Source organism: Anolis carolinensis, chromosome 3 (genome assembly GCF_035594765.1).
Source record: "Anolis carolinensis isolate JA03-04 chromosome 3, rAnoCar3.1.pri, whole genome shotgun sequence".
Taxonomy (NCBI): Eukaryota; Metazoa; Chordata; class Lepidosauria; order Squamata; family Dactyloidae; genus Anolis; species Anolis carolinensis.
This window is the reverse complement of record NC_085843.1, coordinates 55412954-55436118: the sequence shown is the minus strand read 5'-3', so window position 1 is coordinate 55436118 and position 23165 is coordinate 55412954. Positions and strand designations below refer to the sequence as shown.

Sequence of the window (23165 nt, the reverse complement as noted above, 5' to 3'; positions counted from 1 at the left end):
GTTCTATCATAGGTGTAACTGCCATGATCAACCATAGAATCACAGAATAATAGAGTTGGAAGAGACCATATGGGCCATCTAATCCAACCCTCTGCCATGCAGGAAAAGCACAATCAAAGCACCATTTAAACTGGTAGAAAAGCAGAATACAAATGTCTAAAAAAAATTAATAATCTTGCATCTCTGAGTGCAAGAAAGTTAACTGTTCCAGGGTGTAAGAAATTGCTCATTTACATCTTCAGAGATTGAATCTGTTTATAAATAATAATAAATAATAAATAAAACTTTATTTATATACTGCCCTCTCTCCCCACACAAAAGACAAACATTCACTGCCCTACTAAACATATAGGTAGCCTGCTTGTGCATATGTCCTAGCTTTTGGAACAGTACTGATACTTAAAGCCACCACACAGGTAACATAACCATAACATAACTAGATCTGTTTGAGTGCTCCTAAATCCATCTCTCCAAATGTCAGCCCAGGTAGATGTGACTGTTAAAAGTGTGCTTACTACCAACTTTGGCTGATACACTAGCTGCACCCCTTCCTGGAATCTGGGAGCCTAAAGATGGTAGTGCATATGCTGACAACCTCAAGGTTGGACCTCTTGTAATCAGCTGCACTTTGGGCTACCTGTTTACCATGTTTGGAAACTCCAATTAGTTCAAAATACAGCAGCCAGATTGGTTACAGGAACATCTAGAAATGATAATACAACACTCATATTAAAGTACAATGTGTTGGTTTTGACCTTTATAAACCTACATGGTTTGGATCCAGGTTACCTATAGGATTGCCTTCCTCTGCACATCTGCCCTTTAGGACACTGACGTTATTTTTGGGGCATCTACTCCAGTCTGCCAGAACCCAACTGACAACAGTCACCCATAGGACTTTTTCACTGACTGTCCCATGACTATGGAATGACCTGCCAGAATAGATCCAACAGCTAAACGAACTATCAGAATTTAAGACCCAAATGAAGACTCATCTCTTCCAGCAGGCCTACCCAGTCAACTTTGAATCATGGGTTTTAAATTTGCATTCTATTGTTATTAGTTTGCTTTTGTACCCTGTGTTTGGTGTATACAGTAATAGTGTTTTTTTAATTTATAATAGTGTGTTTTCATCTATGTATTTTATTGTATGTATTTTATGTTCATATGTTTTGACTTTGTTGTATCCCATCTTGAGGCATTAGGAGAGGCGGGTAACAAATAAAATGTATTATTAGTATTATTTCTACTACTACTATAGGCAAGTGAAGAGAAGCCAAGTGGCTAGGAAGATTATTGAGCAGAACCCTGAAGAACATTATTATTAGCAACACAAAACACATAAGCAATTGTTCTTAAAACAGAAAAGTCGTTAATTTTTTTCAGGACTGCTTTACTGGCATTTAGTGGGTGCATAACTTGCTTCATATAACAGCCAGTTAGTAGATGCATATCTTGCTTCATATAACAGCTAGGAAACCACGTATTTCTTAAAACAATAAGCTGATCTAATATCCTGAGTTCAAACCTTACTGAATTTATTTAAAAATAAGTAAGGTGATTTCTTCTTAAGCCATTTTAAAAATAACAGGCTTAATTCTGCATGAGTAAGGCCATTTTAAAGGGCTGCAGCTCTAAAAATGCTAAACTGGAAATAAGAAAGAACACCCACAACAGTTTCTTTTAAAAAACAGGTTAAAAATGGAAGCCTTCACAACATGTCAAATTTGAAGCACACATAAATAAAAAGGCTATGGAAGAAGAATTCCAGTGCAAGATTCATCTGCCGTCAGGAAAACGTGTATGCCTCAGTGATCACTAGTGAATTAGAATATGGAGATGTAAAAAATGGAAAACAGAACTTGCATTAAGGAGTCATTTCAAAAGGGCAAAAATCACAAACTGATCCATTTTCAACAAGGGTTTATCTAAAAACTTTCAAAATAATTGATGCTGGAAGAAAACATTTTTTAAAACTCTATTGGAAGAAGTAATCCTATGAAGAAATCTACTTATTTACTTTGAAGATTAAGGCTCCAGATTTACTAAAATTGTTTAAAATGTAGATGCACCCCAGTTGTTCAAAATTGGTTCTACATAGATGGAGAAAGTAGTCACTTCCTATAAAGCATCTCTATATTATTAAACTTTAAAGTTTGAGGCAGCTGGACCAAAACAGCATTTTTAAGAACTGGTAGTGCTGAAGATTCAAGAACTTTCCCATAAAGAAAGCAAGAATGGTGCACACACAATTTAGATAAGTGAATCACTCATAGATGCAATCCGTAACTTACAATCTCGGAAATATTTCATTTATCTGTTTCCCTAATAAAAGCTTCTGAAATCAGTCCATCAATTTGCACTAAGCTCATTGTTTAGAGGCCCATGTTGTGCAGGCCAAAAGAAATCTCAATGGCGGTAGAAAAAAAAATAAATTTGGAAAAAGTTCTAGGTTTAGTTCATAGTATCTATAAGAGGCTCTTCAGAGTTTATACTGAAATAATACTGAGCTAGATGGACCAATAGGGTGACTTGATATAAGGCAGCTTATGTCTCTGTAAGGTTCTATTATACCAAAGTTGTTTACTGGACTTAAGGATTCCAGCTCTTAAAAATCTTTGTTACACTAGAAATATATCTCTTTGAGACCTCTGGTTTTATTTTTCCAAACTATAATAGGGATAGTGGTTTTCAAGGATGGTTGAACTCACATAGAAGGATTTGTCATGTGATATGAATGTAGTCTTGTTTACTTATCAGATATCTAGCATTTTTGTGAACATTCTGCAGCTTCTCCATAATGACATGATGGCAACGCCTTGGACAGCAATGGCTCCCCAAATGGGATCAGGTGTCAAACAGGGATGTGGCATTGCCCTAACCTTATTTTCTACCTTCAGAGTTATGAATCTACATCTTGTTGACGGGAAGCTTTCCATCGGTGCAGAAATCATGTATCAGACAGATGGCCTTCAATCTCAGCAGACTGAAAGCGAAAAGTAAGGTAACAATAACTTCTGTTATAGAATTCCAATATGCTGATGACAATGTAATCTGCATTCATTCAGTGGAAGACCTACACGCCACCTTAAACACCTCTGTAGAAGCATATAGAAAGCTTGGCTTCTCACTGAAGATCAAGAAAACCAAAGTACTCTACCAGCAGGCACAAACCAACCCTTCTGCAATGCCACAGAAGTTGACAATGACACTGAAATACAACACTGTCTGAGATCTGTGAGCTCAGCATTTTTTCAAATGAAGCAGAGCGTGTTAGAGGATCAGGACACCTGTAGGGATACCATACGTGTGTTTATAAAGCTATTGCCCTTCCAACTCTATTGTATGTTTGCGAAATATGGATCATCCACAAATGTCACCCTCAACTTCTGCCCTCAAAAAATCCTGCAAATCTCTTGGAAAGACTGGTGGACAAGCAGCAGCATTCTGGAAGAAGCAAAGACCACTAGCACTGAAGTGACGATTCTCTGTCATTTACTTCGCTGGACTGGTCACATTGTCTGAATGCCAGATCACCATCTCTCAATGCAGTTACTTTACTCTCAGCTCAATAACAAAAAACTGAATGTCGGTGGATAACAAAATAGGTTTAAAGATGGGTTCAAGCCAACTTAAAAATGTGGTATAAACTAAGGGAATTCCTGGAACTCAAGCGTTGTAACTGGAGATCAGCTGCTATCAATGGTGCTATGGATTTTGAAGAGGCACAAATACAGGGCAAGAGGAAGAAATGTGACGAGGGAAAGGAATGTCAAGCAAATCCTTGTCGTGGCCTCCTTACATCTGGAAATCTACAACTTCAATGTGAAAGACCATGTGTATCCAGAATAGGCTTTCACAGTCACTTACGGAACCACCACTAAGTCTCTACCCTTGAAAGACAATCATACTTGGCGATAAGCGATCACCTATGATATGATAATTTTGATCATTCACACCCTTTAAATGTTTTAATAGATGTTAGAGAGAAAATAGTCATAGCTTGTGAGTAATGTGGTTCTGAATGTCTGGAGCCAGCTTCCACTTGTTTGTCAGCTTTAATTTTTTCTAGACAAGGATGACCCAGTCACAGCAGTCCATAAGATGGTAATCCTGTGATAGACTAGCATGATATAGTCTATATGGGGCTGCCCTTGATGACTCTGAACTTATGGCTAGTCCAAAAGACAGTTACAAAATACCTAATTAAAGTATTATACAGAGCAAGTCAATATATTTGCACTGATTGCCACTACACTTCCAGTCTGAATTCGATATGGTGACATAGAAAGCCTTACACAGCTTGGGATGTTGATACCTGAAGGAATGCCTCATCCTGTATCTGCTTGCTCAAGCATTGAGGTCATGCCGGAGGTGCCCTTCTATGTCTCCCATTATACAGTATGGAAGGACATGGTCAGAGGGCCTTCTCTGCTATGGTGATCCATGCGTGGAATGCTCCCCCCCCCCCCTTTGAGGACCGTTCAGGACCAATTCTGGTTTAATTCCATATTAAAAAGTGGATTCACAGAATACTTAGGAACTTAGTCTATCTTTTAAAATATGAACATGTACATGGTTTTAAACTGTTTTAATCTTTTAAGCTGTTTTAACCTGTGAAATTATTTAGTATGCTTTTTGTCAAGGACAGACGCCAGCCAATGGATGATAATACAGTTTATTGTATAAACAACTCAAAAAAGCTCTTAAAACAAACACAGGAGCTTGCAACACTTAAACTTCAGTGTGAAACAGACATTTAAACTGAAAAAACTCCAAAAAAATCAAACTGGAAAATAATCCGGATTATCCAGAGATATAATCCAGATTAAAACAAAACTGCTTAGATTCAGTACAAAGTTGCAGGACAAAATGGAGAAGGCAAAACAAACTACGGGCCAAGTTCCCAGGGAACCAAAATAAACAGAATCCCAACTGGGTACAAAACAGAGTTCAAAGATTCAAAACAAACAGCGTCCCAAACCAGGATGAACTTTGCCACCGGAAGCAGCACAAACCACCCAGTGCCAAAAACAAGTAACAAAGAGCAAAGAGTTACTGCAGGGTCAGAAGCCAAGTCAAGGACCCATGACAGAGCGTAACTGCAGAACCAGGAGTCAAGCCGGAATTGGGAGCGGAGCGTTACTTCAGGGTCAGGAACAAAGCCAGCGGTCGGTAACGGAGAGTAGTTACAAGATTGAGAACGAAGCCAAGCCAGAATAGGGAGTGAACGATGTCCAGTCCAAGGTCCAAGATGAGGTCGTCACAGCAAAGTCCTCGTCAATGGGTTGACACAAGTAGCCAAAATGACGGAGGCAAACTAATGCAGACAGTAATCACAATGCAGTCTAAAGAAAACCCACACAGTTCCAACCCGCGTCGTAGAAGTAACCCAGAATAAACTTACGTCGGTTGCACAGTGTCAAGCCAGTCTTCAGGAACACGAACACGAAACCCAATGGTACCCAACAACCAACTTGCCACACGCAAGGGCCCAATGGCCAAATGCCCACAATTTATTTACAATTCGTCTTCATAACTTGAGCTGGGCACCGCCCTTCCCACAGGTTGTTCCCATTCCTCATCTGAGCTGAAACCACCCTGCCGACGCCCAGCCCTACCCTCAGCTGTGGAACTATCCCCATTCCTCCAATTAGACCACCTTGGGTCCGATCCTGAAGGACCCCACGTTTCCTCAGCGTCCCCATCACCAGTGAGCCCAGTCTCCCCATCACAATCCTCTGGAGCGCGTGTCCACTCCATGCCATCCTCGTGCCACACCCCCAACATCCATTTCAAGCCCCTCATCCCCTTCAAAACCCTCAAATGAATGAATCCTCATCTGTTGATTCCTCAAATATCTCTTTAAGCCTCTTTCTCTGTAACTCCTCAAATGAGTCTTGCTCCAGAGGAGTCTTTCTTCTCTTCCTGCTACTATCAGTAGTATCACTGACCCCAGAAGGCTCATTCACAACACTTTTGGTTTGTTTAACTTATTTTTATTGCTTTGGTGAAACCTGATTTGTTTTAAATCTAAAAGCCCATGATATACTGCAATGTATTTTTGAAAAAAACCAAATTAAACATATATGTTTAATGAAATGGTGGGTAAATATTAATTAAATGAATCAGATGATGGAGAAAAACCTTTATCCATTGTTTGGTAATACAGTGTTCCCTCATTACTTTGCGGTTCGCTTTTCGTGCCCTCACTGTTTTGCGGTTTTTTAATAAACACTAAAATAATAGTATAAATCATAAAATAATATTATAAATCCCTCTTTCTACTTCCTTCCTAAGGATAAGCCTAAGGAAGGAAGGAAGAAAGGAGAAACCCGAAGGGAGAGAAAAGGAGCTTTGCTTTCACCTCACAAGGCATGCACATGCTTGACAGGCGAGGAGGGGACAGAGACGTTACTTGCCAGTGAGATGGTAAACAACACAAATATAGCATCCCTACTTTGCAGATTTTCACTTTTCGCGGGTGGTCCTAAAACGTAACCCCCATAATAAGTGAGGGAACACTGTACCAGAGAAAGAAGCAACAGGCAATATCATATTTCCTTCAAGAAGCTAAATGGACACTGTGCTTAATAGCCACATTTGCAATTTAAAGCCTTGAGCTATGATGCAAAACTGAATGATAGTCCCTGCTGTGGTGAGTCTTCCTTTTTCTAGCAAGGCTTTAGAAAATGGTAATCAGACAAGAATAGAATTCTGTTGTTGAAGAAGAGAAGACAGTTCCCACCCTTAGGGTTACCTACCCCTTGAAGCTTAATAGGCAGAGCCAGGTGGATCCATCTTGGGAAGGTTTATAGTGTCACCAGAGTAAACAAGATAAGCCTACAAATCCTGCAATTTGCACCACAGGGAAAAATAACTAACATTATTGGGACTAGAAACTAATGTATACATATACTGATCCAGCAAGAAATAAATAATATTTGCAAAGGCAGTTAGAAGGATTGCGTGCCATGAGGCTTTATCTACCTACTTTATCTCCCATAGTTCAGGTATGGGAAAACCCAGGCCCGCGGGCCAGATGCAGGCTCTTGCCTATAGCCCCGCCCCCAGTTCACAACCCCAGCCCTCCCAGTCACATGCATGTCAAGCCTCCCGAAAGTCTTACACAGCTGCATGCCAAGCCTCCTCTTCACAAGAGTACATGGCAGGCCACCATGGCCTCCTGCAAAGAGGAGAGTCCTGCAGGCACATGTGGCACATGAGAGCCCCTCGCAGCAACATGTGAACCTCCCTCCTGCTCCCACTGTCCCCTCGGTCTCCTTTCCTCACCTTGGCTCCCTCCCCCCCCCCCCCCCCCCCGCAATCTGGCCCGCCTGCCCAGGCTCGGCTTGGCATGCGTCCTCCTTTCAAAAATGTTTGCCCTTGCCTGATATAGCTGCTCAGCTAGATTGCAGACCTGTGGTAGGAATTGTGTGGCCCTGAAATACTTTTGGATTGTAATTTTTAGCAGCTCAAGCCAACATAGCCCAAGATGAGGATGCCTTGGACCTACAGTTGGAAGGCTACTCAATTCTCACCCCTGTTCTAGACTATAGAAGAGTGCTTTCCAAAGTGGGAGATATTGCCCCCTTGGCAATATCCAGGGGGTCAGTAGTAGCCTGGGATGCACTGGCGGGGTATTAAATAGAAGTGATGGGGTGGTTGAAGCATAAATAAAGAACAGAATCTTGAAAAACTATTCTTACATGTTTTATCTTTTGTGTAACACAGAGTTAAAGTCACAGTGATTATTTTATTTTCTACATGAACACACAAAATGCAAGTTATAACCTTCAAGTCCACTGACAGATCTTAACAAGCAAGGGTCGGCAGGCAAGCATGTCATGTACTGTCGGTAACCACAGCATGCATCAGCAGGAATATGTGTGTGACTTGTACAATACTATTAAAAGGTGACATGCATGAAATATAATTCAGATTGTTACTGACCTGTATGACAAGCAGTTAATAATAGTCTAAGGGCAATAAGTATTTAATTTTTTTTAATTCATGTTGCTGACAAAAAATAGAGCTGAACATTAATAAACGGATAGGAGAGCACAAGGTTCCTCCTTCTCATTTAGGATTTTAATGTTATTCATAATTTTTATGTTAATATTATCCTTGAATATTATCCATGAATGTAACTATGGTTGATTTTAATAAAGAATTTTAAAATTTCAAGTGTCAAGGTGTCTTATTTACAACAACTTCATGTTGTAGGATGTAGGTAGAAACACAGGCACATACAAGAATGTAAATTTCCCATTATATTTCTGTTTGTTCGCTTGAGAAAGGTAGATTTCCAGGGGGACGCTGAGTAATTTTTTTTCTGAAAAGAAGGTGGTAGGCCAAATAAGTTTGTGAACCTCTGCTCTTGAAGAATGGGCTGAATTTACTGTACATATGTTAATATCCTCCAACATGCTTTTAGAAAAGGAATGTTCATGTATCTGTGGGTAAAAGATACACCAGGAACCTTGAAAAATAACGGAGACATGATAATTCTGTAAGGGGGGGGGGAGGACTAGAATGGTCTGAGGTTACTGTTTTTGGGGAGAATACAGCCTCCCTCCTATGTGAAAGGGGGGGGGGGTCTGCCAGAGCACTACTTATTAGCTCCTGGCTTCTCCCTTACAGCAAGAACCTCCGTTGTTAATGGGAGGCAAAATGGTTGCATGCACACTTGGCACGTGCAGAACAAGGCCACCACTGAGGTCATGGGCTTCTTTCCTCTTTTTCAGGGCTTCCTGTAGAATCAGGAGAAAGGCATCATTGTGAGAGCCCTTTGACCTCAAACTGCTGAGCATTTACTAGGTCTGGAAGGAAGGGCTAGGTGGACTGTGTGTGTGTCCTTAACATTTCCATGATTTTTCACTCTCTGCAGGCTGTAGAGCCAACCCTTTCATGATCCTTTCTACTGATCCTTCTTTGAAAGGGATGATAAAAAGAAAGAAGCCTAACTAACACTGATAAAGAACATGTAAATGTCTGGATGGTTTGAAAAGAAAATGTTCAGCAAGGTCTTATGGAGCTTTGCAAGAGGCTTAGTTAACTGGCTGTAAGGAAGGCTAGAGAGTGGACCTTCCTTCAGAGGAGCCTCATTCAGCAATCTGACCTTTCCTGCTGCGAAAGGGTTAGCTGAAGAGTAAGGACAATATGTACTTCGGTATCCTTCAAAGAAATGTATTCCACCACCAGAAGCCTTTCTCTCATTTATTTGAGTTGAGGCACATGGAACTGCTGGCCTTCATTCATTGCTTACTACAGCCATGCCTTGCGGTTACCTAAATGAAATAGACTGAATTCACAATTTGCTTCTTTTGTAAAGGAAGCCTTTCTGCTCCCTCCAATTCTATTAAATGCTACTATGAAAATTATACGTAACCTCAATCAAACCTACTTTTTGATTAAAAGAAACTTTTCAAACCCTTAGATATCTTTATTTGGAGAAAATAGGTATTCTTATGGCAAACAAACAAAAAACAAAAGCCCATGGACTCAAATGACCCTGCTATTTTAGGCAGCTCCTTCAGATACAACTATTCAAATTCACCCAGCCATAACAAGCACAGAGTTTCTCAATCACGAAGCTTTCCTTGTTTCATGTTTATTCCACTTCTTTGATGTACTGATCCCTTACTGAGCAAAGCAGAGCACTTTTGCATAATATTATGGGTAGAATTTGACTTGTACTCCCAAAGAGAAATGCTCTTGGACAGAAGCGTATCATGCAAGGACACTGGCAAACTGCGCGGGGCTAGGAAATGAGAAAGCTGGCAGAATATATTCAATGTCTAGATGGTGCATTGCGATAGAAATCAAAAGGGATCTTGAAATTATCCCTCACATAATAACCATTATTGGGTCTCTTGGAGATTGAGAAAAGGGTTGTGGTTCTCATCAGCTACCTCTTTCCTCCACTGATGTCATGGCTGTCAATTCGAAGTCTTTGCAGCATCTGGAAACAGAAGTTACTGGTCCCATTATTATGGTTGTTTGTATATACCTACTCATTTCATGTTTCTTTAGTTATTTTGAGCACAGTTATATCAACTTGGCATATATATGGCATATATATTATAGGGCAGCAGGATGTGAATTAAACATCTTCAGGTAAACAGTAATACAGGAAGCAGCCGACCCATAGAAGTTCTTAAATTAACTGATCCAAAAGTTGAATTAGCTTGGAAAATTGTTCTCTGAGACATGAATCTGATGATGGCCTCTCTTGAAAGTATTTGCCCTTCCCTAACCCACAGCATCTAGTCATTTTGCTATTTACTACAGTTCCACTCAACATACCTCTTCACTAACCCATAGTTTTCAGAGCTTTTCAGACTAACATGTCTCTGCCTTAAACACAGTCCATATCCTTCACATAGGGGTTAATTTGAGTGATATATGGAAGACCACGTTTAGCCAATTTTCAATTTGATTTGGCTTGCCAATTTTCCTTCAGTCCCCACATTTTTAGCATTGCAGTAACTGAAAATTTCAGGGAGGGGGAATCTTAACACACACACACACACACACACACACACAATTAAGGCATCCAGAGAAAAGGGGCAGGTGAAGTTACCAAGGGAATGCCAACACAACAATCAGAAAAGTCCTACGTTTGAGCTATTTTCAATATCTGCCTGCCTGCCTGTCTTTCTCTCTCTTTGTAGTGCTGTGAATTTGAGGACTGAAGGAAAATTTAATTTTGGAAAACAGAATTGTTATGTGGAGGCAATTATTACAGACTGAGAGCTAATTCAGTATATGGAAAAGCTACGTTCCTAGAGTCTAGTAAGTATATTTATTCCAAGCAGGGGTTTTCAACTAAGGTTTCCTAGAACACTAGGGTTCTACGAGAGGTTGCTAAAGGCTCTGTTAGAAGTTGACATTGACAGAGACCTGTTATTTTGAGCTGTAGGCATAATAATTTGTATGAAGGGGTTCCTTTAGATCTGAAAATTATTTCAAAAGTTCATCCAGGGTAGAAAGGTTGAGAAAAGCTGATTGAAAGTATAATGTAGGACGTCTGTATGTCGGACAGGATATTAAAAGTATACTCATTAGCTAGCTTCTGGGCATAAAGTCATTCAACTTAAGATAAATAGGTAAGACAGAAAATGGCTAATGCAAAAATAATAAACAAATGATCAACACACAATGAAACAATTAAAGAGGTGCACTGCATTTGTATGAAAAGGTTACATTTATATGATGGCTGATGCAATCTGCTGCTCTCATTTGTTGGCAGGCAGCCAAAATTGGGTGGAGAGACATTCTCGATGGAAGGGAAGATCATTACTGATGTTAATTGAGATTTGTTAGATCTGTCTCTGATTGAACAAATAGAGGTTGGAGCTCCCAACTTCCCAAAGCCAGATTGTTTATATAATTTCTAATTCAAATATTGCAGTCTAATTATCAATACAATGGGCTTATAGCATTATAAACTTTATGTACCATATAATTTATCTATTACATATGTAAGATGACACAATTAATTGCAATGCCTGTTCATTTAAATACAGAAGACATATAAAGATTCAGTTCCTTACAGCTGTTTAGTGAATGCTGCTAAGATACAAAGAAAATATTAATCAAGATGCTCACAGAATGTAAACTATATGATGTCTTACATGTAAAATAATGGATAAGCTATGTGCCTAGATGATAGAAAACCCATGTTTTTTCCCTGAGGGAGTGTACATATCTATACTATGTTTTATATTAATAACACGGTATAAATAAATGATAGAACCTTTTCAGTATCCCATGTTAAATGCCCAAGATTCCATTAATAAGAGTACTTAAGAGGAGTGCTGATGGTAAATTTACTTGTTTGGGTAATATTGATCATGAGTTGGGAGCTCAGGCTAACAGGTGAAGTACAAGCATTTTGAGGTGGTGTTTTGATCTTTCAGTTGTTACACATGGATCCACAAGAATAATCCCTACGGAATTTAACAGCAGTCTTTATCAGTGATCAAAATATTTAACATTGCTACTGTTCGCCTGAAGTGAGTCTACTGTCCTTGTCTGAGACCTTCAAATGTGTCTGGTTTAACATGGAGCACTAGTCATGTCCTGAAATGCTCTGAAAAATGGCAAATTAGGCAACTCACGAAGAATTTAAGTTACTTCAGACAAACCCCATTTCTACAGAGATATGCAAGAAAAAATGGGATGCAGCAAATTACATGATGTTTTGCATTTATTCTATGAAAACTGTTCTCTAGATGGAAAACTTGTATGTTTGAAGCAGATTTCAGGTTTCAAGTTTACAGAAAAAAAAGAGACAGTAACATTTTTAGATGAAGGAAATTGGCCAGGACAAGTATTTCCTTTGAAACAAAACAAAGGAAGCAAAGGTTACAGCATCCTGAGTTGTATTGTTTACACAGCATCTTCCCATCCATGGTTCTTACCAAATCCTAATCTAGTTCACCTATGGAAATTTAAGTGCACTAATACAAGCATGATTTGTAGCAATCTGACACAAGCACAAAACATCCAACTGATTTCCTTGCCAGGGGTCATAGAGTAATATCTCAGCTCAAAAGTCTGTCACACCACCGTTTGTCATGTGCTCAGTCCTTCAAGTTTGTCTACTGTACTTGTCTGAGCTCCTCAGATATGTCTGCTTAAGCATGCAGCACTGACCATGTCCTGAAATATCTTGTAGCAGGATTAGGTTATCAATGAAGAACAAAAAAGAGTGGAAGTGCATCTTTTAACAAAGTCTTTTACCCTAACTCCCACCCCAAATGTATTAGTTGACTAGAAACAATCCATTCTTAACTTCAGTTTCTTCAAAAAATAATGGAGGAGTTCTTCTTGAGGTGGCTGATCCCATACTAAAGGCATCATCATCATAGGCTATCACTCGTGGCCAAGTATGATTATCTTCCAAAGCTTAGGCTCTCACTAAACATTGAGAAAACTAAAGTGCTCCAGCAGCAGGTACCAACCAATCCCACTGCAATGCCAGAAATAGAGCTTAACAGTGTAACTCTCAAAAATATTGACCATGTCCACTACCTAGGCAGTCACCTCTCTACAAAAGTCGACATTGATGCTAAAATACAACACCGTCTGAAATCTGTGAACACAGCATTTTTTCGAATGAAGCAGAGAGTGTTTGAGGATTGGGACATCCATAGGGATAACATATGCATGTTTATAAAGCTATTGTCCTTCCAACTTTATTGTATGTCTGCGAAACATGGACCGTCTACAAGCTTCATTCCCGACTTCTGAAATAATTACAACAACTTTGCCTTTGAAAAATTCTGCCAATCTCTCGAGAAGACAGATGGACAAATGTTAGCGTTCTGGAAGAAGCCAAGACCACCAGTACTGAAGAGATGATTCTTTACCATTGATTTCACTGGACTGATCATGTTGTCCAAATGCCCAATCATGGTCTCCCAGAACAGTTACTTTATTCTAAGCTCAAGAATGGAAAATGGAATGTTGGTGGACAGTAAAAGAAATCTAAGTGTGAGCTTAAAGGTAACCTTTAAAAATGTGAAATAAACCCAGAGAACTGGGAAGCCCTGGCACTTGAGTGTTCTAACTGGAGGTTTGTGGTCTTTGAAAAGGCACACATTGAGGGCTAATGGGAGAAACGTGCCATGGGGAAGGCTCATCAAGTAAACCCTTGCATCTGGATGCAGAATAAGTCTCTGTAGTCACTCTACCCTTGAAAGATCATGATCAAATTACATCATAAGGAATATGCCCAACATGAAAACAAGACATTCTAACTGGAATGAATTCAGTTTCCTTTTCTTTGAGGGAGAAATCTCATTCCAGCATAACGCTGAACTACAGTGACAACAATAAAATAGGGTTGGGCAATTATAAGTCTAGAGCCGTGTTAGCTCCCCAGACACTCTGCACTAGGTTTTTTTTTTTTTAATCAAAACAATACCCTTCAAATTCCCATGAGAGAGTGTGCGGGCTTGCTTACCATGTTTCTGCCTTCCCAATGTCATTTGGGTTTTAGGAGAACAGTTGCAGCAACAGAAATAAATTTTGTGTTCATGATCTGTTTTAGAGAAAGGTCTCCCCTTAAGTCTAAAATTTTCTGAAAAGGATCAAATGTGTGATGAAATTGCTCCCATTACCCCAGAAGACATTTAGGGGCGATTTTTGACCCCTGGAAAAGCCTGCAAGCTGCATGTAGCCCCTGGTTTGCACACTGTGCACCTGAACACCAATTTCTCTATCATCTCTCTTTCAACATGTTTACAAGATCAGAAATGTTCAATTATGTCTTAATAACCTGTTGCTATATATCAGAATCCAGTCATTAATTATGTCAAAAACCAATGAAATCAAGGTCAAGCCTCAACTATACTTCAAAGTAGAAAGTGAGCAACTGTGGCACTTTAGATGTCTTGGGGTATCTCTTCTATCAGGTCCACACAATATACAACGAAGTCCGATGTAACCAAGCTAGGGAAGACATAGATTGCACTCCCCCACCCAAAAGAAAAAAGAAAAAAGAAAAAGAAAGAAAGAAGGCAGCATTGATGCATATTCTTGAGTAAGAAAAATAATACAACATGAAGCTGTATATTATGAAGCTAGTGTATTTCCCAAAACCACAGTTGACACTAAATATTGTAATAACAAGCTAACCAAAAAGGAAGTTACAGACTCCCATCAACTAGAGGATAAACCAAAAGACAAGAGGGAAGACTATGGACCTTTGTTTGTGTACATGACACTAAATCATAATTAAGTATTTCATTCAATCCAGCCACTATGTCTGTGATCCTGGACACTATGCAACTTTAGAATAAATGAATTCTTGATTATTTTTGTCCAATTATTTCTGTTCATTACCAGATGTTGCAGCTGAGATGTGAAGACGCGGCTTCTGCTTGCTTTTTTTAGTCCTTTATAGTTTTTAATGATGAATTTATTTATGTAATGATTTCTCTTTACAGACACTCCTGCATGAATTACATAATAAAAGGTCAGGAAGCAGGAAGAGAATCCATAGTCAAAATATGAAATAAGAAATCATTTTGATAAATAAAACCATAAAAACAACCAAAATACAAAATAACGTAATTTAGATATATGTACAAGTCTAGCTTGAGAGATGTAAATGAACCAGTACATAAATAATATCCTACTGATATCTGATAGAACATGAAATAAACAGAATTACTGACTGATTTTGGAATTTAGTTATAAAATATTGGCTAATTTTTTTAGCTTCTTTAAGCAACATTCTCCTAAACCTTTAATGAACAAGCCACCAAGAATTTGACCGTACAATCTTAAGTGACCATAATATTACAGTGGGGTGTATTTTTGTTAAGGGCTGACTGGGATGCTATTTACAGGTTTGGTTCTTTAACAGAAAGTCCCTCTTAACATATATTTCTAGGATTCAACTAAGTTTGCTCAGTTCACTCTTGTAAATGCTCAGTCATAGTAAAGGGATCAGCTATATGTTCAAAAGGTACTTGCATGCTCCGGCTCTCTTGTGATAGCACTTCTGAATGCAGTCTCACTCTCTATCCCACACATAGAGGTATTTATTTAAAACCTGTATATGACTCTTGAGACCAGGGTTTGGATTCCTGCTTAGTAATGGAAACCCAGTCAGTGACCTTGGGCAAGTCATGTGCTTAGCCTTAGACAAACCGCATCTGGACAACCAACAAACTCCCATGGTAAGGTTAACATAGGGTTGGCATAAATCAAAAACCATTTAAAAGCCCACAACAACTACCAAGAAACTCAAATAGCCTGAAAAAGAAGCTACTTAACTAGTGCCTATATCTTAACAAGTACTTGCAACATAAAACGCAAACAAGGAAACAAAGACTGTGTTCCTTACAGCACCCGATCACAAAAGTCAGTAAATTTGAACATTAAAAAAGAGAGAGACAAGAGAGAGAAAGAGAAAAATAATTTAAAACTCCAAAAATCTCATCAGATAGTGTCTTGCCAATAGTAGACTTACCAGGCCGCAAGACTCTAATCTCCAACAGGTTAGAGGTTCTGTCTGCTAGTCGTGTCCAGCTGCTGTTGTAGTTCTTCCTCCAGAGCTCTGCCACACACTGGTACTTGCCTGCTTCTGTGTCACTGGCCCTACTGATGCTCAGGCGCACGTTATTGCTGGACTCCGATTTCTCAATGGCAGTCCGGGTACGGAACCCAGTGTACCTGTCACCCCACTGAACACCTCCATCCCGAGTGAAGGTAACCAGATCGTGAAACTCAGTGCTGCCAGCTGGTTGAAAACGCCAGGTCACAGACACTGGAACCCATGATGGGTAATGTGGCTTGATGATGCATTGCAAATCAAATGATTCATTGTAAGTCACTCCAGGTGTACGGGAGATGGCTGTAACTGCAAAGCCAGCATCTGCCATTAAAAAAGAAAAGAAACAGACACAGTAAGGGAAGATGTTCACAATTTAAATGAACTTATGTAGTCACCGTAAGAAAGTTGTTTCCTAACTGCAAAATTGAACCATTGGACACAAAATAGGACAAATGACTTTAATGTGTGTTGGATTTTAATGTTTCATAATCTATTGCTGGTATTGTTGTTTTTATGATGACATTATTGCTCTTACTATCATATTCGGGTGTACAGTACCCTGGCTGTTTTTCATAAGGTAACTATAAAATACTAAGGATAAATAGTTGCGTGGTATAGGGAGATCATGTTTCATGTAGTGAACAGCAGTTTGCTCGATTCTTCATGGTCCTCATAATTTTACACTCTAAGAACAAGACAGCACACATTTATAACAAGACTGCAACTGCCTGAGTCAGGGTTTGGGTCTGGGTCATTGAATTCCACTGCTATGAAGACAACAGATGAAATCAGTGCATGCAAGCGCAATGCAAGTCGACTTTGACTTATGACAACTTCATGAATGAGAAACCTCCAAACCATTCTATCACCAATAGCCTTGCTCAGGCAGGTCTTACAGACTCAGAATCATGGTTTAAATTGTGTTTATCCACCTGGAATACAGTTTTCCTATTTTCCTTTTGGAGCCACAGTGTGAAATTGCAAATACTGCAAAAATTACATGATCTCCCTGCTAGAAAACACAACATAAAGCTACTGAGAGAACTACATTGCTGTCCTACCCTTCTATGTACTTAGAGGCCAAGTGACCGTTCAATTTGTCTGACCCTCTTGGCCCACTGTTAAAGTAGTTGCTTGTGTTGTTCAAAAAGACTCTACCTCTTGAACGAAAGAAGATTTTAATTAACAATGCCAGGCAGCTGGGACATTAATTGCAACAAGCAGATTAGCTTTTGCCTTTCCTCAGAGCTGCTACCGCAATCTCGGCACACTTACAGCAAGGGGCTCAGGGCTTCTAATCATCAAAGGACGTCACGATGGCAGAGCTCCGGCCCATGTAATTACAGTAAAAACAGGTCAATCTTTGGGATTAAAGCCTTTTCGAAATGTGTTTAATGATTATGCAGGAGAAGAGGAAGAGACTAAGGGAGGGCAAAGAGTAAGCATTCTCCCTCTACATTGAGAGTTAAATTTCTGTATGATGTAATCTCTGACCTTACCTGCTTTAAACACAACTCTTGGAGGCTTTTGTTTTGGTACCGCAGAATATGGACACAAGTCCCCCCTAGACAGAACTGAATTTGAAAAGTTCATGCCAAAATTACATCCTAAACAATTCTCTCCCTGCATGTAAGCAAACATATACAAAGCTCCACTTGGAAACTGGAAGTCAGATGAATGAATGGTGGCTGCCCAATGGTCTCTGGTAAAGTTTTAGCTGCTTTCAATAAACAAGCTGCTCTTACAATTCTATAATACTCTAAGGCTCTCCCCTCCTTACCAATGGATCTCTACATTGTTCTAAACTAGTTTGCCTTATATTTCATTTAATCCTGCTTTGATATGATAACTTATGTTTTTAGCTGTATCTTTTTAGAAATCAATCATGTTATGAACTAGTAACAGAAAAAGATGAGGAACAAAGTAACATCCCAATTTCTTGTTCTACACTTTTAGTAATACTCAACAGCACAGTGCTTGCTGGCTTCCTTGAGGAATTTTCTAGCAGAACGAGAAAGCTTTTGAAGTTGCTAAGGTTCTTATTTAACTTTTTATATACCCTTCTCTCTGCTCAAGAAGCTCAGAGGAGCTGACACATAGTTTCTCGATAGTCTTACAGAGAGGCAGCTTACAGTACCAGACTTACTTCAAACATGCATTTTAACAGCCCAATTATATCTTTACAGTCTCCTTTACTGTGGGATGCGGCCTTCAGGCATATGAATCGGATCTAAATGCAGGGGAAACCCAATTTCTTCCTTTTCTTTCAAAGAAACTGCAGAGCATAATGTAACAGCATGCAGATCATTAAGTTCTGTCTTCCACTGCCTGATTCTAATACAGTTGTCCCTACACACTGGCAGGTTAAGCATCTATGGATCTGGCTACCCATTAATTACTGCATGTGCTGCTGCCTCCGTTGCTGGAGGGATTTCAACAACACAACTGTTGCTTGGAGGAAATCAAACTGGCGGGGTGTTTAGCTCCAGCCTTGTGCACTTTCCTTTGCTCAGTCACACGGGAGAAAGAGGATAGGATGGGAGGAGGAAAGATGCACACATTTACTCCCTTGCATGGACGGAAGAAAAACATGCATGTTTCTCATCCATGCAGGTGGCGGAGAAGAGAATGGATGTGTGTCTTCTTTCTCCTGTTTCCACATTCCATCCCTTTTCCTCCCACATGAGTGAGTGCATGAGGACATGCAAGGGTGGTCAGCCACAGACACTCTTCCAGTACAGGTACTTTTTAACATGTTAATTACTATTTGGAGAGGGGGCGCACCACTTTTTGCAAATGTCCTGCACTCCTAAGCCCTGCAGAAGTGAAGGTCTTACTGTTCTATTTTGCTATGGATTTTTTGTGTCATACTGCCCTCCTATATTCCATCCAAACTAATGTATACTAGAGACAGACTGCAATTTCTTGGGCAACATGTGCTTTTTATGCAGGATCCTCCCTTCTGGCTCACATGGGATCTTATCTCAAAGGGCCAACATATTTTGCTGTCCTGAGAATGCATAATTTGCTCTAATCCCTGGTGATTCTAATACTTTGGGGAATGAATAGGGTCTTGTCTCAGAAGGGCTTTGCAGCTGCTCTAAACAACTGAGACTTCTTGCTCTTTCCATATTAGTGAAAATGCTAGTCTAAGACCAGAGATATTAATTCCCCCCTTTTGCAGACCACTATGTCTGGGATGTCTATAATAGGCACAAATAAGGGACATTTGAGACAAACAGAGATGTGTGCCACTTGTTTACTTATTCTAGTGGTTGCTTGAGTTCCCAACTACTAACTCTTGACAATTGATCCTCACTTGGAAGGGCCTCCTCTACATCTACACTACAGATATAAAAGAAACATGCATTTAGGAACTAAGTTACTTTCACATGTATAAGAAAAACATGAACTAGAAATATATGCCCATCAGAAAACAATCAATTTTGTTTTGCAATGAATTGGGTTGAGCTTTGGGTGCACTTTTGTGAAAGGTCAGTGAACACAATACATTGATTTCACTGGGATCTAATTTCATCTTGGATTCAACCTCATATTCTTATAAATTCTCTAGCTGGCGATCAAGAAAAACAAAACAAAAAACAATAAGCCTAGTATAAAGATCAGAACAAGCAGTTAATTCTGCAACCCCAATCTAAAACAAATATGCTGATGTCCCTTTTCCAAATCAGACTAGGCAAGGGATGGCAATGCATATTTCAGAAAGATACAGGAGATATAGCCAGAGATATGGAGTAGAATATTGTTTTGGAAAAAAATTGAGATGCTCTATTTTTCCACTCCAATTTTTCCATGACATATACCATATAGCATTTAAGACAAAATATGCTAAATACAATAAATATTTAGGGTACTGGAAATGTACTGTGTATTTTATGGAAAATACACAGTTTTACATTTCCTCAGAATGCCAATACTATTTGTTGTAGCAGGTTTTGCTTCAGAGTTGATTGGCTTAAAATATCTACTTCAGTCAATCTAGAGATAATTATGGAACACATTTAATCCAACAGAACTCCAGATATCACTGATAACTATATATCTTAATGTAGGGGTAAGGCAGGTTGCCAGTATTTCTCAATATCCATTAAAGTGATTTGTGGCAGTTTTGTAAACTCCAAAAATCAAATCAGGATAACGCAATAAAAATGACAAATTCTTAATCTGCAGTTTTATTCCATAAGAGGAGTGTGAAGAATAGGCTAAAATTGTAGCCCAAACAAGTCCTTTGCAAGCAATTCCAAACTTCCAAGTCTCCCACCTCATGTTTTTACATCATTTGCTCAAAAAATGTCCCCAAACTCCACCTGGAGCCCAAAATGTACTGAAGCAGCTGCAAAAAACAGGAAGCAAGAAACAAGAAGTCACTTTTGGGTAGCAGGTTCAGTAAAACAATGCAATCAAGTGGTCCAGAGAAATTGTGTAAATTGACCCCCAATGCAGCTGCCTTCAAAAATACAACACATACAATGGTCAATAAGTTTTTTCTGAACTCATCAAGTAGAGAACTCTTTTCGAGTTCTATCAAAAGCTATGCAATGATAATTGCTATGTCACAGCCAATGTATCAAGTTTTTTCAAGTCTTTTTATCTTCCACTAAAGACAACTTCCAGATAGCTTAGATAACTCGTATCCTCCTTCCAGAACAGGACTACAAGTGTACATTGGTCTGAAGCAAAAATCATAAAGCATCAATAAAAAACTTTCTGGCAAGAACTTAGAAACTTGAGGAAAAACACCTCCTTTAGAAGGTTACAGTGGCTTCACTTTCCAAACAAGATGCAACACTCAGCTTGAAATTTTGTCTCTCCAAATTTACAGTTTTTCAACAAAGAAAGCTATGGTGGGCGTAGCTCTGGAAGGCAATCATGTACCATCTAAGACATTTACACTGAAAGACAGAACAGCCAGAAGAAGAGATAAAGCAACCTGTTGCCCTAGGAAAGGACTAGAAAGTGATTCAGAAAAAAATACTCAGGAGTCATGGTGTGCTTTAGGAATGGGGTCATGGAAAGTGGCACTGCAAAAGCCTCTTGTTGACCAATTCCTTTGGCTAAAATCCAGCAAGGAAAATTATTCTGCATGTCAAAGATAAGCTCTGGCTCTAATATGTTCTGAGTCATGACTCAGTTCTCAAAATGGTCCCAGGTACAGGGACCATCTGCATTATCCTTCATCTTCTCTGCACTAGATGATAAACAATCTCTTTAACTGGAGATGAAAAGGACTTGGGACCATCTGCATGTAAAGAATCCACTGTAATACTAAGCGATAGCTTCTATCTAATCAGTATGTGCTACTATGTCACCAGACTATGATTCGCATTCTCACAATTAACGAGAAAAGTGTGGATGGGTGAAGACAAAGAAGGTAGCATCAGTTCTTTTTTCCTCTTAATTCTGGGTTCATCTTAGGCTTAGTTCCCAAATAGATATGTGCAGATATGAGGAAAGTGCAAGCAAAGCAGTACAAAGGCAACAAGGCTCCTCTATATCCATAGTCAACAACCACTAAACTATATTTAATTACTTCTCCTATCAAGGCAGTGATGTCAAATAAACTGAAGATGGGGAGTATCTACAGGCTATGCAAAAGCACTATGCTTGCCATTATTACATAAATTTAACAGCACTCTGTACACTCACCCAGTGCAGTGATGGATACCGTAGAGCCATTATGCCGCTCCCCAATCATCTGCCACTCCCCATCAAGCCTACGAGTCCACTCTGTGATACGACACTCGTAATGGCCCTCATCTGCCTTGAGGCTGTTGAAGATTTCTAGTGTGAAGGACCCAGGCCGTATCTGCTCCATTTGGATCCCACCGTAGCTACTGCGCTCAGCGTAAGAGGGCCCAGGGCGAAGGGTGCCATCCCGGTCAAGTTGCACAATGTCACTGCGACGGTTCTGCTTGTCCACAAGTTGCCAAGTGACAGAGAGTCTGTTCTGGGGTCTAAACCCTGTGCGGACACTGCAACCAAACCGAAGGCTCTCCCCTTCTAGAACGCTCGTGGCATTGTTGGACACATCCACTGAAATATTGGTCTCTGCAGTAAAGGAGTGAATATGTGATTATAAAAATGGCTGCAGTGGCCAGTTCACACATACATCCTGTTAGTTACTCTTTTTCACATTTTCAATATGCTCAGGCTTGAGGGTTATATGGAGGGAACAGATGATACTAGCTGGCAGTAAATGGATGCACACATTAAATAATTTAACTGATTATTCCAGTTCCAAATAGTGCCACTACAATAGCAAAAATAGTTTTCCAAGAGGACCTCAGAATCCTTGGATAACATATTTTGCTCCCCATCGCTAAGATCTGCCGGGGAGGCCCTCTCCTCGATCCCACCTCCGTCTCAAACGCGGTTGGTGGAGATGAGAGGGAGAATCTTCTGGGTGGTGGCTCCCCAGCTTTGAAATGCCCTCTCCAAAGAGATTAGGGTAGCCCCTACTCTTCAAGTTTTCCAGAAACTCCTTTGACCATGTTTAATGATTATGGCCTTAATCACTACATTCGAGGACTTAGTGATTTGCTTCACTTCTGCACTTTATGAGGTTGATATTGTATACAGTTGCTATTTTCATAGCCTGCTGGGTTTTATAAATCCTTTCAAATTATTAGGGGTTTTATTCCTCTTTTTAGTGAACCAGGTTAATGTTATTGTTAATTTGTATCTTTTTGTATATTGTTGCATTTGTATATTGAGTGCTTTCTGTGAGCTGACCTGAGTCCCTTCGAGGAAATGGTAGCAGGATGCAAATAAAGCTGCATTATTATTATTATTATTATTATTATTATTATTATTATTATTATTATTATTATTACCATCATCATCATCATCATCATCATCTTCTCATCTCCCAGGCTACAGGTCTGTGAAAACCCAGGAAATATCACCTGGAGAACCATGTCAAATGAGGTTTTTAAATTTGTTAATGTTGTATACAGACTGCATTTCACCATAAAAAGATAACAAAATGCTCCACAACATACAGTAAGAGCAGTTAAAATGGACATCAACATTTTAAAACTTCAGTAAAGCTAATTTTAAAAAACCCTTT

The 23165-nt window shown here is 39.4% G+C and overlaps 1 protein-coding gene across 3 annotated transcripts in view; it reads right to left on the bottom strand.

Moving 5' to 3' along the window:
• igsf3 (immunoglobulin superfamily member 3) overlaps window positions 1-23165 on the bottom strand; it is a 132956-nt gene that overhangs the window by 19186 nt on the left and 90605 nt on the right. For 2 of the 3 annotated variants that reach the window (XM_062974950.1, XM_062974951.1), the window contains 2 exons: window positions 21743-22144; window positions 15992-16396 (listed from right to left, as the gene is read on the bottom strand). In XM_062974950.1, the coding sequence (XP_062831020.1) occupies window positions 15992-16396; window positions 21743-22144 (807 nt within the window). The remainder of the gene's footprint in view (window positions 1-15991; window positions 16397-21742; window positions 22145-23165) is intronic. The other variant, XM_062974952.1, reaches the window with a different exon arrangement.